Source organism: Lissotriton helveticus, chromosome 3_1 (genome assembly GCF_964261635.1).
Source record: "Lissotriton helveticus chromosome 3_1, aLisHel1.1, whole genome shotgun sequence".
Lineage (NCBI taxonomy): Eukaryota > Metazoa > Chordata > Amphibia > Caudata > Salamandridae > Lissotriton > Lissotriton helveticus.
In genome coordinates, this window is record NC_136061.1 from 1,541,560,479 (window position 1) to 1,541,583,798 (window position 23,320).

A 23,320-nucleotide genomic window follows, 5' to 3' on the forward strand; every position below is an offset into this window, starting at 1 on the left:
CACTCCCAGGTTTGCCGGGTCAGTGCTTGGGTATTGAATGTGGTCCAAGGACGGTTTTTATAGGCATTGTCGTATTTGTAGTCCTGTTAAAAAAAAGGTGCACATCAGAATTCAAACTAATAAATAAAAAGGTACTGAAGGAGGGGCGTAAACGTGGACTTGGAAAACTTGAGGGTCGTGTCTGGTCCGGCAGAAAGGACGCATCGTGTCTAAATGCACTAAGCAAAGGCGAAAAGCGGCATTACAATTTGCTGTTACACTTTGCTAAGAGCTTCCAGGTACAATGTGGATGAAGATTGGGCAAGGAAGGTAGTGCAAGGAACCTGTACCATGACTACCAGTCGTAGCCACGCCTGGTCATTCAGCCAACAAGAAGCATGCTGGGACTTGTATGCCCGAGCCTGTCATGTAAAAAAACAAACTACAGTTTCTCTTATAGTAGGTGGTGATGGGTGTAAAGACAGGGCATGATAAAACTCGCGCTCACCACAGCTAAGAGAAACAGAATAATTAACATAAGACAACAAACAGCATTACTGATATGCGTGTGCCCCGCAAACTGGCCATGGGGTAAGAAGAGAACACGAGAATAAAGGCATGGGAACCACCTCAAATAAAAGCACGACATAGAAGGGCGAATAAAACAACCGACGCCTCCATTTGTTGTGAAGGAGCCGGATTCAGATGCATGCAGCTCAGTCTGAGAAACACACAGCTCAATGCCCTCCGGCCTCCAACTGCTACAACGAGGGAGCTTTCAGTCAATTCATTTAAATGAGCCAATTCCGTAAATATATTTACTACTTTGTAAATACACACAGAGTAGCAAGCACTGGGTTTTCCACCTTCTCTGACTCTGCCCCGCATATACCCCGGAGTGCCGGTGTGCACCGAGTGAACCCACCGACACGGACAGTGCTTTCTCCTCCCATCCAAGGCTAGGCTCGCACGGACGGGCACTGCGCCCTCCACACAGGCAATCTATGTGAACATCTGCAGACTGCCGACATCCTAAGAGCTGCGATTGTAAGCGGCCCTTTAATGACTACTGTAAACAAACAAATGGAGCAAACACTTTTTTGAACTTGAGGTACAAGCAAATGGAACCGAATCTGTCGTAAGCAGCAGCAGACAACGCGATTCTTGGTGAAAAACATCATGCCCACAGCCCCGTCACGGGGAGGCAGCGACATTCACCGGGGCCAGACAGAGCTGAGTTGGCCTAAAGGCTAGGGTAGAGTGCATTTGGCGCTCGCTGCACGTAATTGTGCACACGCAATCCAACATGCCCGAATCCGTCGGGAAACTCCCGACGTTTGAAGCAAAAACATAGCTTTATATGGTCTCCCGCCTAAAATCACCTCTTCTTCAACATACGTGAATAGGGAAAATACGTTCTTAGATAGCTTTTCAAAATCTCCCAACAGTGTTACAATATGGGCATGTATGTATGCCAACTAAGACTCACCGCCTTGTATTCATACTGTAGGCTTCTGGCAGTAACATCCGCCATGGCTGTAGTAATGTGCATTAAAAATCCCCGCTTTACAGAAAGCATGCAGGAAGAACCAACCAGCCCTCGCCGGAGCGCTGCGCCGCAGAAGGCTCCGAGGCAGCACTATACGGAGCGAGGTTTCCAGGGAAGGCAGCTCCGGCAGCAGCAGACGGGAGAGGAAGCAGCAGCAGCGGAGGGGGGGGCGCACTGCTCAGCGAGTCCTCGGCACGGCGACCATTTTAAGAGTGGCGGAGAGTCCGGGAACAGCTGCCCGCTGCGTCTTGTTTCGTCTGCCTTGGTAAAACTCTTAATATTACAAGGAAACTTTTTTCAATTGTCACACAGTGTTTCAAATGGAAAACAAGCGTCGTCAGAGCCACCCCCGTGGGAGCACAGGGAGGAGACTGCGAGCGAGCGGGGAGCTGGCAGAGACTGACCAAAAAACAGCCCTGGCAAAAAAAAAAAAAAAAAAAAAAAAAAAAAGAGAAACACCCACAATGGGCCACCTCTTCATGACGAAATAAAGGTGACGGGGCTTAAAAAAAAAAAAAAAAAAAAAAAAAAAACACAGAAACGCCCACAAATCTGCTCCAAGAATGAGTGACATTATTCTCTTCCAATGGCTAGCCTCCATTTATGGAGCTAGCCAATGGAAGAGAGAGGCGGGTTCAACCCCAGTAAGTGAAAAACAAAATGTCTCGAGCTGCGCGACACTGCTGCGCAGTGTACGCCAGTCGAGACCTAAAAATAGTGACATTTCTGTTTTTTAATGAATAAATCAGGGGCCTAAGATATAGATTAGGAAGCAGCGGGAACCCCACATCTGGAGGTGAGCTTGGGGGATGTGAAAGTTCCAAGCCTTACTGCTCGATTGCGGTCAGCGAGGAAAGATTTGATCCAGCAGAGTGCGGGTCCTCGCAGGCCAGCCTGCTCGACACTGTTCAACAGAATGTTATGGTCGACCATGTCGAACGCGGCCGACAAATCCAGGAGCACCAGAGCTTGGTGGTCACCCCTATCTGCATTTGCTCTGAGAGTGTCTAGAACTGCAAGGATCACGGCCTCAGTTGAGTGAGCTGGTTGGAAGCCGGCTTGATTTGGCTCGAAGTAGTCAAGCGTTCAATGAAGCTTGACAAACACCTGGCCACATGGGCCTCAAGTATTTTGGACAGGAAGGGGAGGAGGGAGATAGGGCGATAATTTACGGGGTTTTTGGGGTCGGCCCCAGGCTTTTTAAGAAGGGGAAACACAGTCGCATTCTTAAAGACACTAGGAACCTTACCTTGGGCGAGTGACTCATTGAGGAAGGGGAGTACGCTCTGAGGCATAACAGAAAAGATGTCTTTTAAGACGTGAGGTGGACAGCAATCGTTAGGTGACCCAGATTTAACACGGGTCATTAGCTCTGACAGAATTTTGGGACAGATAGGTTGAAGAGTGTCTAGTGTGGATTGTTTGCTAGATATATCAGCCAGTGGTTCCCAGCTAATGGTGTTAGGAAGGGTTGCTTTGATGGAGGAGATTTTGTCCACAAAAAAGTTATTCAGGGAATTGCAAAGTTCTTGAGTGGGGGTCTGAGTAGGCGAAGTTCTCTCATCATTACACAAGGCAGTCACGATCTTAAAAAATTCTTTAGATTTATTATGGGCATTAAGTATTTTGGTAGAGAAATATGCTGCTTTAGTTTCAAAGATGGCTTTTTTATACTCTCTGTGGGCATTAGAGAATTTCTCCCTATCTTCGGTGGAGTATCTTAATCTCCATTTTCTGTTTATGTTTATGTTTATGAAATTTGTATTGCGCACAAATACCCTGGGGTGTCTCGGTGCATAGGACTGTGAGCCAGACTAGAGCACACGAAGGACTCACTGATTAAATAGCCAGGTCTTTAGTTGTTTCCTAAAGATTACCAGGGTGGGCCTACTTCTGATGGAAAAGGGAAGGGTATTCCAGAGTCTGGCAGTGGCAACAAGAAAGCGTCTGTCTCCCCAGGAGGAGGTTTTAGTGCGAGGAACTGGGAGACAAAGGGCCGTGGAGGAACGGAGTGTTCTTGGGGGGGCGTAAGTGACGAAGGCATTCCTGAGAAACTGAGGCCCTACGTTGTGAATGGCCTTATATGCGATGCAAAGGGCCTTGAACTTGATCCTATCTCTGACCCGAAGCCAGTGGAGTTGGCGAATGGCATTAGTGGTGGATTTAGATTTAGGGATCCCAAGTAGGACCCTGGCTGCAGCGTTCTGAACCGACTGGAGTTTGTTCAGCACCTTCTCTTGGGCATTTAGAAGAAGGGCGTTACAATAATCGATCTTTGAGAAGATCAGGGTGGTGACAAGGGTTTTGCCCGCCGAGGCCAGAAGATAGGGCATCAGCTTCTTGATTTTCTTTAGGAGGTAAAAGGAAGAGGATACCACATTATTTACGTGGTGGTTGAATATGAGTTTATCATCAACCATCACTCCCAAGTTTCTAACCTTGGGAACGGGTTGTGGTGGAGGACCCATTTCTTTGGGCCACCAGATGGACGACCAGACGGGAGATGGATTGCCAAAGATCAAGACCACGGTCTTATCTGAATTTAACTTTAAGCAATTATTGGTCATCCAAGAACTGGTGGCCAACATACCCTCCTGGAATCTGGAGGCTACTGCTGCTCCGTTTCTGTGTACCGCTAGGACCAGCTGGGTGTCATCAGCATAAGTAGTCAAGCTCAAACCGTAGGATTTAATTATCCTCGCCAAGTCCAAAACGTAGATATTAAATAGCGTTGGACTTAGCGAGGAGCCCTGCGGCACTTCACAAGGGAGGGCAAAGGTGGGAGAGTAGTAGGTACCCATTTTTACGGTTTGAGTGCGGTCCAGTACAAATGAAGCCAGGAGGTCCTTTGCAAGATGGTTAATGCCAAGAGTTGCGACACGGCCGATCAGAATGGAATGATCGACCGTGTCAAAGGCCGCAGATAAGTCCAATAGTATGAGCACAGCTGCTCCGCCCTGGTCCATGATTACCCTGATTTCGTCCGTGGCTTTTATCAAAGCAGTTTCTGTCCTGTGGCCTTGCCTAAAGCCAAATTGGGTGTCGTCTAACAATTGATTACAGTCGATGTAGTCCGATAACTGCCTATTCATACGTTTTTCCACTATCTTAGCAGGAAACGGTAGACATGCTATGGGGCGATAGTTGACTGAGGCCGTGGGATCCAAGGATGGTTTCTTCAATAATGGTTTAATCACTGCTTGTTTCCAAGCTGGAGGAAATATCCTGGAGCGGAAGATGGCGTTGCAGATTTCCATGAGCGGGGGAGAGATCACCTCTGGGATTTGTTGGAGTATGGAAAGAGGGCATGGATCTAACGGCGACCCTGATCTGGTGGATGAGATGAGATTCCTAATCTGGTCCGCGCTGGCCAAGTCAAAGTTAAGAAACGAAGAGGAAGAAACTTTTAGGGGAAGGGAGGAGGTGGGGTCATTGACATGGGAGTGTGTGGGGAATCATGTATAGATCTTCGTAACCTTAGTGGTAAAAAAGTCAGCCAAAGAATTGCAGAGGACTTGTGATACCTCAGTAGGCTCACTGGTTTTAGGGATAGAAAGGGCATTGACAACCTGAAATAGTTTTTTGGATGAGTTCTGAGCGGAGTCAATTTGAGAGGAGTAAAAGATACTTTTTTGTTTAATAATTGCCCGCTTGTAGATAGCCAGGGCGTCCTTATAGTTTTGTTTGTCCTGTGGTTGTATTGCTTCCGCCAGTGCCTATCAAGGTTTCTGCAGTACTGTCTCTGAAGCCTAAGCTCCTCATTGAACCAGGGTGCAGAGGGGGTAGCTCGATTCGGAAGCATTGTTTTTGAACGGTACTACTTGATTACAGGCTTCTAAAATCCAGTTCTGATATAGGATGGATGCCGTTTCAGGATTAGAGGTGGCCTTATAACGGGAGTTTAGGAGAGTCTGGGAGAGTAGCGGGATGTCAGCATTGTTCCATGATCGAGTGATCTTGGGCATAAAGGCCTTCGATTGTGGTGAGTTGGGCGTATGGGCCTTAATGGAGAACACAACTATTGAGTGGTCAGACCAAGTTACAGGAAGAACCGCTTATAGTGTTAGGTCTGGGTCATTGGTGAATACCCCATCTAGCGTATGACCTGCTTGATGGGTAGGGGGAGCCACTATCTGAAGAAGTCCTGCAGCATGAAAATCGGATAAAATTATGGCGGTGTCTGAGTCGCTGGAGCAGCTCAAGTTTTTGTTTTTTAAGATCGGTAGATAACCATTTATGGGCATCTGAGTGGCGGGTGCGAGAGAATTTGGCGATTGGGGCGTGAGTGTTACTTGCCGACAATAGCCACTCGGTGATCTTTCCCTCCATAGAATTGACATCCGGGCAGAAGGTGGGTAAAGAGTTCGCCACAGTGTTGACGAAATCCGATTTATTTAGAGATTTCCACTTGCTAGTTACACCCCCTGCCATGGAGGTGGGCTTTTTATAGCCACTGGAAGTGATTGTAAATTGTATCAGATGGTGATCTGACCAAATGCAAGGGGAGATTATGGGTGTCGAAAGTGATATATTGTGGGACCAAATTTGATCTAATGTGTGTCCCTTTTCATGGGTAGGGGTGTGAAGATGCTGGACCAGGTTCAGGTTGGGTAGAAGTTCAGAGAGTTCGGCCGCATGGGGTCCGCCCGAGACATCATTGAACCAATAGTTCAGGTCCCCGCTAAGGAGCACCTTAGCATGGTTTACCACTAGGGTGGCCATTTGTTCACTTAGGGAGATAGAGAAGGTGGGCATTGCCTGAGGGGGTCGGTAGATGAGTACTAGCACCAAGGAATCTGTATCCATGTAGAGTTTGATGATCATGTTCTCGACCTCCAGGAGAATAAGGGAAGTCATAGTGGTGAACTTATAATTTTTATGAATTATGGCAGCAACCCCGCCTCCCAACTTCCCAGGGGTCCGATTGACCGAAAGGATGTAGTAGTCAGAAGGGAGTGTTGCTAGGATGTCGGGTAAAGAATACTGGATTTACCAAGTTTCGGTGATTAGGAGGACATCCGGTTTATCAGAGATAACCAGCAAGAGGATGTCAAGTTGGTGCTTTACCAGGGAACGTGTATTAAGGTAAAAGGAGGAGGAGGACAGTTTGCTTAATTGTTGTGGACTTGATAACTGCGGGGAAGTATGGGCTGGGAGCGGTAGGGAGGGTGTGCTCTGTCTGAAGTAGTGAGATACCATTAGTCAAAATATGACTGTAGGTAGTGGGGTCCAAGGGGGGACAAAGTTTTACTGATAAACTTAATGATCTTAGTTTCCTGGATGAGTAACTAATAATTAGGCCATAATTCATGCCCCCTGAGCCAGACGGGCTTGCCTTTGGCGGCCCTCGGCGCGCAGCCAGCACACCCGCTGCGCGCGTCCCTGACATTGAGCAGATTTTATACCAGGCAAAGATTGGCGTACGGGGGGGGGGGGGGGCGTGTCTCGCTCTGCCTGTCCGCCCTCCACTCAAACAGCCAGCAGCTGCAGTGGACCTGGGTCGGAGCGGGAGGCGTGCGGTGCAGCGAGTGTCCCAAAAGGATTTAGCAGCAAGTGCCCTGGTTAAAAGGTTTTGAGAAATTAAATGATTTTTAAAACGCAGGAAGCAACAGACAGAGTAGAGTGCAGACTACAGTAGCGCAACTCGCAAAGCTTCAATCGCGCGTCTGAGGCTGCAGCCCTTATGTGCGGTTAGAAAAATTAGCGTCAGGGGGCGGCTCTCGCTCTGCCGGTCTGCCCTCCACTCAAACAGCCAGCAGCTGCAGGGGACCGGGGTCGGAGCGGGAGGCGTGCAGCGCAGTGAGTGTCCCAAAAGGATTTAGCAGCAAGTGCCCTGGTTAAAAGATTTTGAGAAATTAAATAATTTTTAAAATGCAGGAAGCAACACACTGCGCAGAGCACAGCCTACATCCATCGAGGAAAGTTCCTGCACCCTACATAGCAAGAAAAAAGTTGTATAGTTCATAAATGGGCTAAAATGAATAAGGATGAACTGGTTCCTTTGGTTGCAGTCACTATTCAGAGGGACATAATAACTTGCCTTGATCCGTGTACTGAGCCCCTTAGTATAACGCAGGCCTTTGAGACAATTCTGAGCGAAGTGAGAAGAACCTAACACTCCCAGTTTCGTCTTTTGACCCTGCGGAACCCCAATGGTTCATGAGGCCTGTACTAAGGCACTCAATAACCTCCACATAGCCCTTAGAAGTAAACCAAGAGACAAGGTCTCGGTCAGGCACATGCTTCATCAATTCAAGGAAACCATGAACGCTAGGCTGAGAGGCTTGAAGGAGGAGGTTTGGGAAAACCTCAAACATGAAGCATCCTCTAAAAATACAAGAGAATTCTGGACTGAAATTAATTATCCTTTTTTTAAACAGGGCACAGGCCCAAACCTAAAGGTACACGTGGACGAAGACACCTGGGTGGAACAGTACCACATAAATTTGGAGTCCCCCATGAAGGGGGAGAATACCCTCCCAATGGTGAAAGTAACATCCCTTTACACCCCTAACATTCATTATGGCAGATGTGGATAGCTGAAATGCAGCAGCGCCAAGGCCCCAGGCCCTGGCCGAGCCCCTATAAATATCTTTTTGATAATTCAGCCCTTTGAGTACCCCTGTTAACTAATGTGTTCAATGCAATTGCGGTGCTGGAGCCGCCAGAATCATGCAATTGTGGTGCTGGGGCTTCCGGAATCATGGAAAAAGACAATCATTCTTCCTATCGACAAAAAAGGAGACAAATCATTGCCCAAAAATTATAGGCCCATCTCTCTTTTGGACGGCAGAGTTAAATTAATGGGTCTACTATCAAACAAATTAGATGATTGGGACACAGAGAAAAATATCCTAATTATGGTACAGTATGGTTTTAAGAAAGGGAAAGGGACCCTGGACCAATGTTTAAATCTGAACCGGATTACAGCCAAGTACACCATAGACAAACAGGGCAAAATGTACATGTCGTTTATGGACTTAGCAGCTTTCGACTGCGTCTCCCATCATAAACTTTGGAGAATTATGAAGGAGGTGGGTATAGACAAGACAATGATATCCTTTATCCGTCAACTGTATTCCCAAGCCTCGGCGTGTGTCCGGTATGGAAGCCAGGGGGAATGCACAAGATGGTTACCCATCAATAGGGGAGTCAGACAGGGCTGTGTCCTGGCCCCCTTTCTATTCTGCATTTATACCAATGGTGTGGAAACAACTCTGACAGACTCTACAATAGATGTCCCTATAGTGAATCAAACGAGTATCCATATCTTATTATACGCAGATTATGCAGTACTAATAGCCAGGACCGGGGTGGCAATGCAAAAACGTATTGATGAGCAGGTCTCATTTATGTCACCTCTAGACCTCCAAGTCAATTAATCTAAAATGTATCCTGGTCACAGGGACACAGTCCAAAATATTACCATCTTTTTATATAGCGGGACACAGTCGAAATCACCCAAACCTTTTCCTAGTTGGGCGTTTTATTTAATAGCATTGGCACTTGGACCAATATGGTAGCTAACTGATGTCTTCTGCTAGAAAAAAAGTGTTGTGGCCATATTTTTTTTATTAAAAAAACAAGGGTCCAAGCCATTGGAGGCAATTCAGAAGATCTATGCAGCAAAAGTGACTTCTGAAGCCACATATGGGGCAGGAGTTTGGGGTCTGGCAAATGTAGATGCCCTACAAAGTATTGAAGATTCCTTCTTCAAAAAACTTTTAGCCATCCCTAATAGTTGCTCTAATTCAAACATGCATCAAGAGCCCCTTTTATATCAGATTTGGTGGACCTTGCCCGATCAGATTATGGCACTCACTGTAGAGAAGAGATGGTGGTCTTAACCCAAAATATCAGAGACTGTTTAACCCTTGACCACGTACAGAAGGTTGCCTGGAATAAATATGTTAAAGACACACTGACCACCCTGGGATTGCAATCTTTGTTTACGAACCCAGTTAACGGTTTGTCGACCCCAAAAGCCCAAATGAAAAACCTTTTTCTAAAACGCGGAACGACAGACATGAAAGCAACCGTAACAAATTCATGTTGCTAACTTATTCAAAGATACCTTCTATCGCCTATGATGTAAACTCCTACCCAGTATTTTCCACTAATCCACAACAACGCTTTATACTAGTAAGATTTAGACTAAAACACATCCCATGCATGCTGGGCCAGCCTACGGGAACTTTTTCCCCAAACGCGCTACCAGTTTTGCCCGCGTGATGGTACATCTCCACAAACTAATCTGCACCTTATCTTTTTTGGTAAATTGTATATGGTGAACTGCAAAAGATTTATCTGACCTCTTATGCGAAAATAAATATTTACGGAATGTTGTCCTACTTTATATTTCCTTCAAAATGCTGTCTGATCATATGCTACTGCGTAGCATCCTACTTATGTGTCTATAAATAATAACTAGAAGATCTACTCAGTAGAAAGCTCCAACCGAATCTCCTACCCGCCTATCCTGGTAGCAATTTTTTGATTTTCCTTCTATCATTTATTAATATGGGCCGAATGTTTTATCTTAACCTGCTTTTAATAGATCTTAATCTTTACTTTTTAAGGCTCCTTTTTAGCGAAATTATGTATATTATGAACTAACATGAATGTAATTATTATAGAATGACTAACACTGCTACATTAATTTATGATACCTTGGAGTGCCTGGCGGACCCTCATGTGAGGTTTTAGTTCATGTTTTTTGTTGAGGTTTCCTTCTTCTGTATTGATGGAATATGCAATTTTCCAGTACATGCATAGATACTTTATAGAAATGTAGTTTATGTTGTAATGTACTTTTATGATCTATATTTTAATTAGATTGAACAAAGTGATTTGATGATGACTGACCCCAGAGCCAGCGAAGAGGTACTAAACAATACAACCTCAAAGCAGAATCAACCCCTTCGCAGAAGAGCAGTGATTTTGTGCAGCAAACAGAGTTAGGGGTCAGGGGATTTGTACGGACTACTGGGAATACGTTCTCGGAGAACTGTTGTTATTGAATTTGTATTTGTCACGTAGGAGTATTGCGCAGTGGAATACTGGGAAAGTGAAGGTGGTATGAACCATGTCAGTGTTGATCTGTTTGATATGTTCCGAATGACATCAGGTGATGATGTGGCATTACAGCCAGAGCTGCAGACTTTGGAACTGGGAAATCAGGTACGAGACTTTACACCTGCTCAACATCCTGAACAAATCACGTAACCTCCTTGTGCCTTAAAAAAATATTAATGTGACCTTGTGTAACGTAACTGATGCTCGTGTAAAACGTTATAATACTGTTGGGTCAGGTTCACGCAATATAAAACAGACCCCCCCAAAAAAAACACACACATGGGGGACAGTGCGCTATACCTGGGAGTACAAATTAACCAAGGCACAAGTCGGGGGTACACACGAGTACGCAGCGTCCACCCACTATTTTAACAGGGTGGACACCGTCCACGCTGCAAGAAGTGGGCCCCACCGAAATATTCTGAACTTGTTGTACCGGTGTAATATATAGACACCGGGACACATTCAGCAGTGCCTGCTCCTTGTCGGCTTTCGTTTCAAGAAGCAGGGGTGCAGACGGCGAGGGGGCTTTTAAATTCCAGACTCCAGCTGGGCCTATGTTAAGGGCGGAATTTAAGGGGCCATCATGGCTCCGTTTGTTCCACTTTACTGGCAGAGAGCTATCTGAGCCTCACACCTAAATGCAAATACAAGCCACGGGAAACAAAGGCACACGGCTTATCGCTTCACAACACTATGTTCAGATGGGAGTGGGAACAGTGCAATTGACTCAACCAAAATTCAACACTTTCCCTACTTTTCCTTGGCTACGCGAAGTAATATGCATTAAACATGTTTTTTAATTATTTATAAAAAAATTAATTTTTACTTTTTTAAATGTTATATTGTAATTCTTTTGGTTTAATATTTCTTTTATATAATTTGATAAAAGGTTGTTTTTATTTAGGTTTATATTTATAATGTATTGTTAGTATTCTTACTTTTAATGTAATGGATTTTGTGTTGATTGTTTAAACGTTTTAACTTTCTGAAAGTATCGATTTTTATATTTTATAAATTTTATATCATTTTTTCTAAACATAATGCTTATTAATTTGAATTGTATTATTGTTAACTATCTAAATTAAAATAAATATCAAAGAATCATAGCCTTCTGTGAGCGAGGGTCACCACACATGCTGCAGAGCTGAGAAGAAGTCTGACAGCAGTATTTGTTTTTGGGGAAAGTTACCCAGGGACGCATTATTCACCTTTATGGTTGATTTATGCCTCCTTTTGGGAGTTATCGCAATCAGGTCCCTTACCCAACTCTGCGTTGTCAGAGTCTAAATGCTCATCTGTAGAGGTTTTAGCACCTGAAGAATATCCACTTGCTGGTGCTGCAGTGATGAAGAAAATACATTTTGATGTTTTCCCTAGTCTGTACTGTGTTTTATTTATTACACAGTTCTGTAAAGTGCAAACAGGGTCTTGACTGGCATTGGAGCGATGTGCAGGAGTGGAATAATACAAAAAGAAATTATAAGCATCTCCTGGAATGGGGGCAAATGTGAAACGAAATGACCACAACAACAAATGAGGGTGAGAAGGAGAGAGTGTATTGCCCGCAGAGCACCAGGCCCACTCCAATACGTCCTGAAGCGCCACTGTTCATACGCCTTCTCACACCATAAACGCATGATTCACGTACAAGCTATGAGTGCACCACCAGTTCTCTACTTAGGTTAACCATGTTGTGCCACCTGTCTGCCGCTGTCATGAGGGTGGGGTGGGGGAGGGAATCTAGTTCTTCGGTTGTCATGATTACTGTTGTTCATTTGTTACTTAGGATATTGGTCCTAAAATATAAACTGAAGCTGCACTGTTATAATGGATGAGTAGTACCGCCCACGATATAGTGGGACTGTATGTCAACATGATACAATATGTGGACATCACCGACTGTATATTGCTTAGAAGATCCTAAACTGTATATGTATGTCCTTTGTACCTCATGCAGTGGAAGCGGTTTTAACAAAAAGAAGTTTAAAAAAAAAATTAAAATTATAAAATTATAAGCAACAGGGCAACGAGTTAAATGGTGTTGCAAGAGTGCAAAAATAGAGCGCTTGAGCCAAATACTTTTTAGCAACCTGAGCACAGTACAGACACACAGGTGCACTACAGACATACAGGTGGAGTACAGATGTACCGGTGGAGTACAGACGTACAGATGCAGTACAGACGTACAGGTGCAATCATTGCATAATTTGAGACTGTTTTCTGATATTTGCCACTTGCGCTTAACTTGTTTGCTGCTTCGAACGTTCGACTAGTACCTACCACCCAAGTCATTGTTATCACTCCACAAATACTTGAGAGGCATGCAGTCAGTCAATCACTTTTATTCGATTTTTTTAAAAATCACAAAAAGACACAGGATACAGATCATGCAAAATACAACAATAATAAAGTTTGTGCAAAATATATCATATATAAAATCGGCATGATTCATAAGTTCAATTAAAAGTAGTCTATGCAAACATATCTTACATCGTTATAAGTTTATCATAGAAATAAATGTTTCACCTAGACTTAAAAATTTAAAACACCGAAGTTTACTAAAATATTTCATTGAGGATTTGTCCTGGTCTTCCTTTATTACGCCTTTTGTTTATACGAACTCCTGCCACTAAAAAGTTTGCTACATAGAAAGTTATTCGTGCACTAGGCAAAAGTTGCAAAAATAAGAGTGCTGGCCTGACCTGTAAAAAGCCAGCCTCTCGGAGAATTGGTAGTAGGTATTTTTTCCTAATTAGTGCATAATGATCCCAAAACATAATAAAATGTAAAGTGTCCTGTAATGAGAAGTGATCGCAATCACAAGGACTTGCGTTAACAGGAGTTTCCCATCTAGCGTAGGAGCCTAACAAAAAGTGTATCAAATTTAAACGAAATCTAGTTAAAAGAAAGCGATGAAATGGTTTGTTAACAAAAATCAGGTAGGGTTCCGGACCTGGGACAGTAATGAGGGCGTAGTTTCTTCTAACAGTCGTTGTTTTTATCTCAGTTTCCTCCCGCTCTGCCATAAATGAGTTTATCAATGATGTTTTTATCATAAAAACATCCTCTTTTTTTATACTATCAGGGGAATGAAAAAGATCTATGCGTCCCATGTGTGATAACATAGATTTTACATAGGCCAGCCATGGAATTTTAAGGGCTCCGTCCATGGCCAAGCAATCTTTGAGGATCTGGGGGTTTAAGGAGATTTCCTCATTTAGCCATGATTTTAACCAGGAAATAACAGGGGCAGATTTTATTTGATCTGTAACGAACCCAATACCTAGCTCTAAATGAGTGGAAAAGGTGGGAGTGGACTGGGGGATGGAAAGCAGTGATCTAAGAAATCTATTTTCCGCCTTCTGGATAGTGTCTGGGTTTGTGTATCCCCAGATTGAGGCTCCATAGGTGGCTATTGCCAAACATTTGGCTTTATACACCTTGAGAATGGCCTCCGTTGGTCGTGACCCCATTCTTTTAGCGAAGCTCAGGAGGGCTGCAGCGGATCTAGTAACTGCATTTGTTTTCGACTTGTGTTGGACGCCCCAGGTTCCTTTATCATCAAAGATCACGCCCAAGTAGGTAAAGGAGGAGACCCTAAGTACTTCTTTTCCTCTGCAGCTGAAAGTTATGGGTTTCTTTTTCCTGCCCTTAAGTCCCACAATCATGACCTGAGATTTTTGTGTGTTTATTTTCAGATCTAACGCGGTCATGGAATCCCCAAAGGAGGCCAATAATATATTAAGGGCCACGCCCGTTCAGGCCAGGAGGACTGCGTCATCCGCGTACAGGAGGACCGGGATGTTAGTCTCTCCTGCACGAGGGACGGCAACTACCATGGTGGAAAGTGCTGGCTCAAGTGCGTTTATGTATAGAGGGAAAAGGAGAGGGGCAAGGATGCACCCTTGCCTCACCCCTCTCTGAGATTTAAAGGGTCCAGTACATCTACCCTCTTGAGTGACTAACAGAGGCCTCTAATCCTTGATGGAGGTCTGCCAAAAAGCCCACCAGTGCTCGCTCCATTCCCATATGCAAAAGGACTCCCCACAGCCTTGACCTGTTAACCAGGTCTAAGGCTGAGGAGAGATCCATAAATGCCATATACAGAGCCCCTTCTTTCACTGTGGTATATTTGCTAATGATCAAGTGCAAGTTTAAGCACTGATCTAAGGTGCTCCTTTTGGGCCTAAATCCGTATTGGGCGTTCTATAAAATTCCTCTACCTTCTAACCAAGTTGTTATCCTACCCAAAATGACTCTGCCCAAGATCTTAACGGCAGAGTCTATTAGGGAAATGGGTCTATAACAAGCTGGGTCACCCTTTTTAAAGGATTGGTATGATTATAGACCTAGCCCATGATTGAGGAATGTTATTTTCTCTAGCACAATTAAACACATTTGTCAAGATCTTGGCCCAAAATTTGGGTGCTGATTTGTATAGGTCCGCCGGGACCCCATCAGGGCCCGGCGCCGTGTTCTTGAGTGTCTCATTTATAGCCTTTTCTACATCCTCTGCCTCAAATGCTTGAATTAGCTCCGAGTGAGGATGGAGGAGACGCTCCTGCATGTGGCCGGGTATAGGCGGACTATAAATATTGCCGAAATGGGATAGCCACTGCTCATCCGGTATAACACATTCTGCACCGTGATTCTCCACCCCTGAAAAATAGGGGTGATTAATCACCTCCCAGAATTTGGAACTATCCCGCAAAACCTCATCTGATTGCAGGTCATTCCAGGCTCGTTCTTTGATCTGCTTCTTCCGGGCATAAATTGCCTGTTTATAAGCCTTCCTGAGTTGGGCTATATTTGTTTTATTTCTGGGTGTCTCCCTAAGCCCCTTTAGAAGGGCGGAATGAGCCTTAGAACAATTAGTGTCAAACCAACGTTTTCCTCTCTGCCCCCCTGATTTTGCTTTAAGCGTTAAGTCATTGTTTACTTGCTGGCATATTAAGTTGAATGCCTCAACTGTTCTGCTATTAAAGGCTAGAGGATCTAGGCAAATACCGACCTCCTCTTCCACCTTTGCTAATACCTCTTTTAAAAAGGTAACCGGGGTCACTTTAGACCATTTCAGCCTTCTACCCTGATCTTTGGTTGTCAAATCAGTCGCTCAACGCATGTCATAATCTTTAAAATCTAATAACCCCCCCTGAACAACCTCCATTACCACGGGGTTATGATCACTAAAAATAGAGTCTACTACCCTATAACTTAAAATAAAAGGCAAAATAAAAGATGCAAAAATGTAATCTATGACCGAGCCGGTGTCTTTCCCTTTAAATGTTAGAGATCTAGGGCCTGTTGGACAGCAACTTGATTCATAGAGATTAAAGGAGGCCAAAAAGTTCTCCAAGGTTTCCCCTTGTTTAGTGTGCTCAAGATGCGTGAAGAGTGAAAAAGGAGGTCCCCCTTTGTCTTCCACAATGCAGTCCATGCGGCAAGGATATGTGTTGAAGTCACCCATGAGGATGACCTCAAAACTGTTTTAGTTATTCTATAATTATCTAAAAATTCCTCAAGTGAGACTATAAGTTGGTGTGTGCTGACAAATTCTGGAGAATTATAAAAATTAATAAATAAAATGGTGGGTGAGTTCATCACTGACAGTTCTACTGCTAAGTAGTGAGGAGAGCCTGTCTCTAGCTGTTTAGCTTTCCCTTTTAGGTTGAGTGAGAGTAATATGGATAGACCGCCCTTTGCTCTCCCTGACACTTGGTATAGCAGGAATACTAAAGTGAACATACTCATCTAGGGCAAATCTATTGGCTGTGTCCCATGTTTCTTGAAAAGATATAATATCAAAAGATGAAACAAAACCCAGCCAATTCTCATCTTCAATCTTAGATCTTAGGCCTGCAACGTTCCAGCTGAGAATTCTACATATGTTCTTTCGTGTCAAGGAAGAGATATGATTAATATCTCGTGTCTTATGTAGTCAGAGTTATCTGGATGTGACAGTGATGTTAAACGATTGGATAAAAGGACACCCCCAATCTGTTTGTCATCAAAATTCAGTGTAGATGTTATGATTGGGGGAGGGCGCTGGGAAACAATAGTTGGGGCACCGCTCTTGTGGTGCATGGCAAAGTGACAGGGTCCTAAAGTAGGTATATCTCTTTTTCCAGCTACCTTCTGTGAGCATGAGCATGGCTTCTTACTCCCCTGCGGAGGATAGAAATACCCTAAAGGGAGGGGTATAATAGCGTTATTTGTGATGGGAGACCCATCCCAAAATAGTTTTTCAGCAACTTCTCTCACTGAGAAGTTAATAACAATACAATCTCCATTGATATTCTTCACCCAGTGTCCTACCCACCCCACCCTTCTAGCCATAATGATGGAACGGGATATATCGTGTTCACCACTTGAGTATTGTTTGCACCATTCTCTAGATTTGTCTAGCAGGTCCCTGGTGGACTCATTCTCGTTTTGGTGTAAGGATGGGACCCCAGTTATTACTGCTACAAAAGGGACCGCCTCAGGGGGTAGGTGCAACCTAGGAGTGCTAGAAGTACTAACGTTAGATGTATTGTGAGGGGGATTAGGACGTGCGGCGGGCTTCACATGTGTAGCTGGAACGGGGGTTTAGTTGTGGCAATGGATTGCTAGTGCCAGGCCTATCCACCTTGGGAGGTGAAGTTGGTAACACATGTTTAGGTGGCCGATGTGCCTTCACAGGGGAGACTTTTCGCCCTGTACATTCCATAGACTCTATGTTATTGGTCTCGAAAGACTTATTGTCATTAGCAGAAAGTTGTTCTCGGGTGCGAAAATAGTTGATGAATGAGTCAATTTTCTCGCACCTCTTTAACAAGCCAGCCAAGCAAGTATTCAAACAGTCAACAATATCTTTGCCAATTTCTTCCAGAATTGGTTCTAATCGGGCATTAATCAGAGAGGCATGCATTTTACATTGTTCAATCCCTGTATATAAGAACATCAGGTGTGTTGCTCTGGTCCAGTATTTACACAAACAACAATTTAAATACCACTATTTTGTCTTACTTCTTTTATACTGCTACTCATCCGAATGCAGGGTGTCAGAACATTTTACATCACACATGCACATTATTCATTGACAATAAATCCTATAAATGTGTAAAATCAATAAACAAAATGTGTTACTTAAGACAGTGAAGGTTACGATGTATAGGAGTCACATGTCCTTCATAGCTAGCTGTGCTATATTTGAAGGACTACACTTCATGAACTGTAACAACAAAAGGATCTCCGTGTTAAAAGCATTAACTCAGTAACCTAGCTACATAAAATAAAAACCTGTAATCCAATTGTTAGACAATGTGCTTTGCAGGAGGCACGTTAACCCTCCACGCTACTTTGATTCAAAATTGGCACTAGAGAAAACACGGGTCTCTCCAGCAAATGCTTTACCCTCCAAAGTAATCTTTCCATTATTATGGTTTCCTGGGCACACAAAGATCTCTGCAGCAGGTGCTTTAACCCCATTTGATATTTTAAAATGCAGACTTTGCATCCAATTATGTAGAAGAGTTACTGCTACATTTCTTCTTGTTGCCAACTTCTTTGTGATTATATATATATATATATATATATATATATATATATATATATATATATCGGCATTTTGCATCAGGAGTGCGTCGCTTTTTTGGCATAACTCAGATGCAATATCTCATAATGCGCTCAAATGTTCTCATGAGACCTGCGTAACATGTGTGTGACGTGCTAAGCTCTGATGTCCCTTTTTGTGATGTCAATTCCTATGAAGTCATGGGTTGATGTCACTACCTGTGATGTCAATTCCTATGAGGTCATGGGTTGATGTCACTACCTGTGATGTCAATTCCTATGAGGTCATGGGTTGATGTCACTTCCTGTGATGTCTTGATGTTGCGTTGTGATGTCACGTGCCATAATGTCACTTGCATACTGCTAATTTGGTTAGTCCCCCCCCCCCCTTCTTTTTTTAGGGCCCTGAAATTAACTAGTGTCCGTGCTGGATTATATGGACGCGGGCAACACTACACCAATGACACAACTTCAGTGCTTTACATGGGCATGTATTGTCCGATACTGAGTACCTGCACTTCTTCAATTTAAAAGGGAGAATGCCTGCACTTATCACGACTACAATACATTTCTCTGAATTTCAGTAACAGCAACTGGCAGCCTTTATTTCTTGGGTCTTTGCCTTCCCTGTGCCCTAAACCCATTTTAAGAACCACAACTTACCAGACAGCTGCTGCTTTTGCACGGAGGCAAACTGCTTGGCATCTGCCACGGAACTGAAAAGAGCTGCAAAAGGATTTTGGGAAATGCTGTTGTTGTTCTCTTGGTCAGTCATGTCTTGCCGGACTCTACTCCATACAGATCGACAGCTATAGGAAGAAAGCGAGATATCATGAAGCACGGGTCACAGAGGCACGTCCACAAAAAGAACACCGGGGTACCATGGTCTGTATTATCTTGTCTTGGTATGTCCATTCACCCAACTATGCACAGCAAAGAGTACCTCAACACTCCAGTCGCCGACCACCCCAAAGACTACTATCCACCATTGACCATAACAGATGGCAAGCACAGAGCATGCAGTTACCTGAGGAAGATCTGCAGAATCCGATCTATGATAAAGAGTCCACCTGACCGCTATTAACACGGATAGACCGTAAATACAGCCAATGCCCGTTATTGATCTTTAAACTGATGACATTTGTTCGTAATTTCAGTTCTTCCGGGTCGCATAGCAGCCAATCCTAGGCCTGATCTTATTTAGGGAGTCATCTCGCAATGGGAGGATCTCCAAAAACGTAAGATACCCTCGGATTGGAGCATTGTCGACACCCAAACCAATCGTGCTGCTCTATGCGGAAAGTCGAGGTGCTCATTGGCTGAAAATTCTGCACGTGCCTCCTTAACACGTAAACACTGTTCGTGGCCGATGACCACCGAAGGCAAGTGTACCAAGATTGGTCCGTGAACGTGACAGGGGTAGTAGGGAATGTTCTAAGTGGCCATGGCAGACGGCCACTACTTACTTAACGCTTTTGGGCTTGCTGGGAGTGATCTGGCGGCTGCATGGGATTTCACAACACGGTTCGGCATAGGCTGTGTGTGATGATCGGTTAGGCCGAGCGAGTGATTGACGGGCCGGGTTCATTCACGACTGACTGTCTGCCCCCGCCCCCGTAAGGAATCATTTTGCCTGCCCTCAGTTAGGCCGAGCGAGTGATTGACGGGCCGGGTTCATTCACGACTGACTGTCTGCCCCCGCCCCCGTAAGGAATCATTTTGCCTGCCCTCGTTTGACGTGCCACGGTCTTCCTAAAGTCATATTCGTCGTCAGATTCCTTTATTTATTTATGCATTTTTATATAGCGCGGACTTCACCCAAAGGTGTCAGTGCGCTTCACAATAGGACCAGTTACGTCACATGAGGAGAATGTTACAAATGTACATGTTACAGAAGCAAATGAAATACAAGAAGAGGTATAAAACAGCAATAGATGTAAGTCATTCAAAAACACACTGGGATGACACGTGTACAGGCATAGAATACAACATTTACATTAGTGAAAGAACGTCCTTGAGGGACTTGAAAGGGCGTGCATTAGTTCTGGAAGTGTCTTTGGAAGAGAAGAGATTTGAGGTCAGTTTTGAAGGTCCGGGTAGAGGTGGTGGTGCGGCGTTGAGGCGGAAGCTGTAGCATCGCGCTCTAGTTGTCTCGCACTGCGCGATGACGTAGTGCGCGGTGGCCGTTTTGGACGGCATTCGAGTGCCGATAATTGAGCGCTCTGGAGTTATTCCCAGTGCTCTCTTGAAGGAAATTAATAATAAATGCATAATAACCACCCTGGCCTGGTGTGCATCATTTGAGGTATTCTACCTCATTACAGTGGCGACAAAGGTGGGATCTGAAATAACAAAAGGAGATACCAGGACCTACCAGAAAAAAAACAGAGGAAGACACCACGAGGAGCAGAGACTCCAGGGGCAGTACATGCAGCAAGAGAGCGTGGCAGAGGAAGACACCAATACAGGCAAGCACCCAGAGCAGTGGCAACCATGATGCAGGGGGCAGGAATACCTCCAAAAACGAAGAGGGAGGAGGGCAGCCTCACCCCAAGCAGAGCTGACAAAGAACCCAAGGGGGAGGAATAAGTCAAACCAGGCACGACCAGGCACCATATAAGAGCGCCATTGAGGGTGACACGTACACAGTGGGACCAACCAATACAAAGCTAAAGGAGTGAAGCAGAGGGAAGCAACGCCCCACCAGGAGCGCAGTCACCCGCCAAAGAACCTACTAGAGATCTAGGGCCCTGGCCATACAAGCGCAGCACAGAGAGGAGGGTGCCTTGGAGCCCCAGCCGGACCGAATGCACAGCAGAAGTGCAAGTGCGCCAGGCAGTCCCAGGGGAGAAGACGCAGCGCCAGAAAGACGCGCCAAAATGTGTGCACAAGCGTCCTCACTCACGACTCCTATTCCATTCCTACCCAAACCAGGGGAACCCATGATGAAGTGGGAGGATTGGAGAGAATACTTCATGAACTACTTAGAAGCCCTGGAGGATGAATGCGGTACAACAAGAGTTGCAGAGACTGGAAGACAACGGGATCAGTGAACCAATAAACTGCTCAGAGTGGCTAGCTCCGTTGGTGGTGGCGATGAAACCCAATGGTAAGGTCCGTCTATCTGTGGACTTACATGAACTGAACAAGTGCATTACCGTAGAAAAATTTCTGTTACCATGGAAGAAATGCTGGCAAAAACAAAAGGGATAAAGGGGTTTTCCACCATTGATCTCACTTCGGCTTATCACTAGATAGCCCTACACCCCACGAGCCGGAAAACTGACATCCTTTATAACATCCTTCGGATGCTATCAGTTCCGCAGGATGCCCTTCGGCCTAGCGTCAGCAGCAGCAGTGTTCCAAAAACTTATGCACAGACTGTTCAGAGACATAGAGGGAGTACAGTACTTCCAAGTCGATATTTTGGTGATGGGCAAGGATCAAACCGATCACGACAAAAAGTTGACAAAGGTGTTGCATGTCTTGGAAGGAAATGGCCTGACGGCCGAATGGGAAAAGTGCAGGTTCGGAATGACATCAGTCACCTACCTAGGTCACGAGATCGGTGAACAGGGCATTACACCCAAACAAGCCAACGTAAAGGCAATATGCGAAGCACCAGCACCAAAGAACAAAGAGGAGGTGAGGTCATTCCTGGGGATGGCCGAATACTACAGTAAGTTTGTGCAGCACTTTGCCACCAAGACGCACCACCTGAGGCAGCTCATACGGGACAAGACAACATTTACATGGACAGAAGAGGCGCAAGGAGACTTCCAGAAAATCAAGGAAGACATCAGCACCGCTGTACCTCTTCAAGGATATGATCCAAAGGGGCAGTCCATATTAACCACGGATGCAAGCGAAAAGGGACTAGGAGCAGTCCTTATGCAGGAAAGGAAGAATGGAGAGTTGGCGACCCTAAGTTTTGCGTCCAGGTCCCTATCACCAACAGAACAAAAGTTCAGTATAATAGAAAAAGAAAAGCTGGCAGTAGTGTGGGTCATGGGGAAATTACGCCAATTCTTATGTGGCACGAGGTTCCAGCTCAAGACAGACCATAATCCCCTGGTCAAAGTACTCACGTCATGTGGCCACGCTAGCACTACACCCCGCATCGCCAAAATGACTCTGAAACTGTTAGACTACAGATATGATGTGGAGTACATCCCAGGGACAATGAACAAGGTAGCTGATTATCTCAGCAGAGCCTCAGCGATGGAGGAAGCGCCGACCCGAGCAGACAAGGACGAAGTCCATGTGGCTTTTGCAGAAGACCCAGAGAAAGTGATAAGAGGTCAAGAATGGGAACAAGCCTATGAAAATGATCCTGACATCAAAGACATTAAGGACTTCTTGCTACAAGGATGGCCCGAAAAAAACCCAGCTCAAGGCAGCACTCAGGAAATTCTTTGAGGTGCGCGAGTAGTTATCCATTGGAGATCACGGGACATTCCTGTTTAGAGGGAACAAAGTGGTTCCCCCAACTACGCTGATACCTCACCTGCTAGCCGTATTACATGAAGGTCACCTGGGTATTGTGAAAACGAAGACGAGAACCAAACAGATGTACTGGTGGCCGGGTATGGACATCCAGATTGAAAGGCATGTCAGGGAATGTGACCAGTGCCAGCGAGCGGATAAGTCTGAAACCCTACTAAGGCCATCACTAGGGATTATTCGACAACCCTGCAAACCCTTGGGAAGAAGTGTCTATAGACATTCTGGTACCAATACTGGATGCACGGGGAACCCCGAAGTATGTGTGTGTTCTCATCGACCGGTATTCAAAGTGGCCAGAAATAGACATACAGGAGGAGATGGACACAGAGACAGACCTCAGATTTCTAACAGCCACTTTCCTCAGAGAAGGCATACCCCGCTCCATCCTGAGTGACAACGGGCCCCAATTCACTTCGGAAAAATGGTACAAATACATGGAGCGGAACGGGATCAAGACATAACACACATCCATATACCACCCGGCCGGCAATGGTCTAGCCGAAAGGTTTAACCGCATCATAATGGGTTCCATACAAGCCGCCATTGCAATGGCCAAGGATTGGGAAAAAGAAGCATAGAGTATGTTGTGGGTCTACCGAATTACACCCACCGGCACAGGGTATGGTCCATTCCAGATCCTAAGAGGGCGCGACC

At 45.0% G+C, this 23,320-nt stretch overlaps 2 protein-coding genes across 2 annotated transcripts in view; one reads left to right on the forward strand and one right to left on the reverse strand.

The window, feature by feature from the left end:
* Positions 1-19,352, reverse strand: part of UBE4A (ubiquitination factor E4A) — a 167,676-nt gene extending 148,324 nt beyond the window's left edge. The window contains exons 1-2 of the mRNA XM_078682249.1: positions 19,188-19,352; positions 18,824-18,969 (exon numbers count right to left, since the gene is read on the reverse strand). Of these exons, the coding sequence (XP_078538375.1) occupies positions 18,824-18,935 (112 nt within the window). The 5' untranslated portion in view covers positions 18,936-18,969; positions 19,188-19,352. The remainder of the gene's footprint in view (positions 1-18,823; positions 18,970-19,187) is intronic.
* Positions 1-23,320, forward strand: part of LOC144825032 (uncharacterized) — a 418,697-nt gene that overhangs the window by 194,026 nt on the left and 201,351 nt on the right. The window lies entirely within an intron of this gene.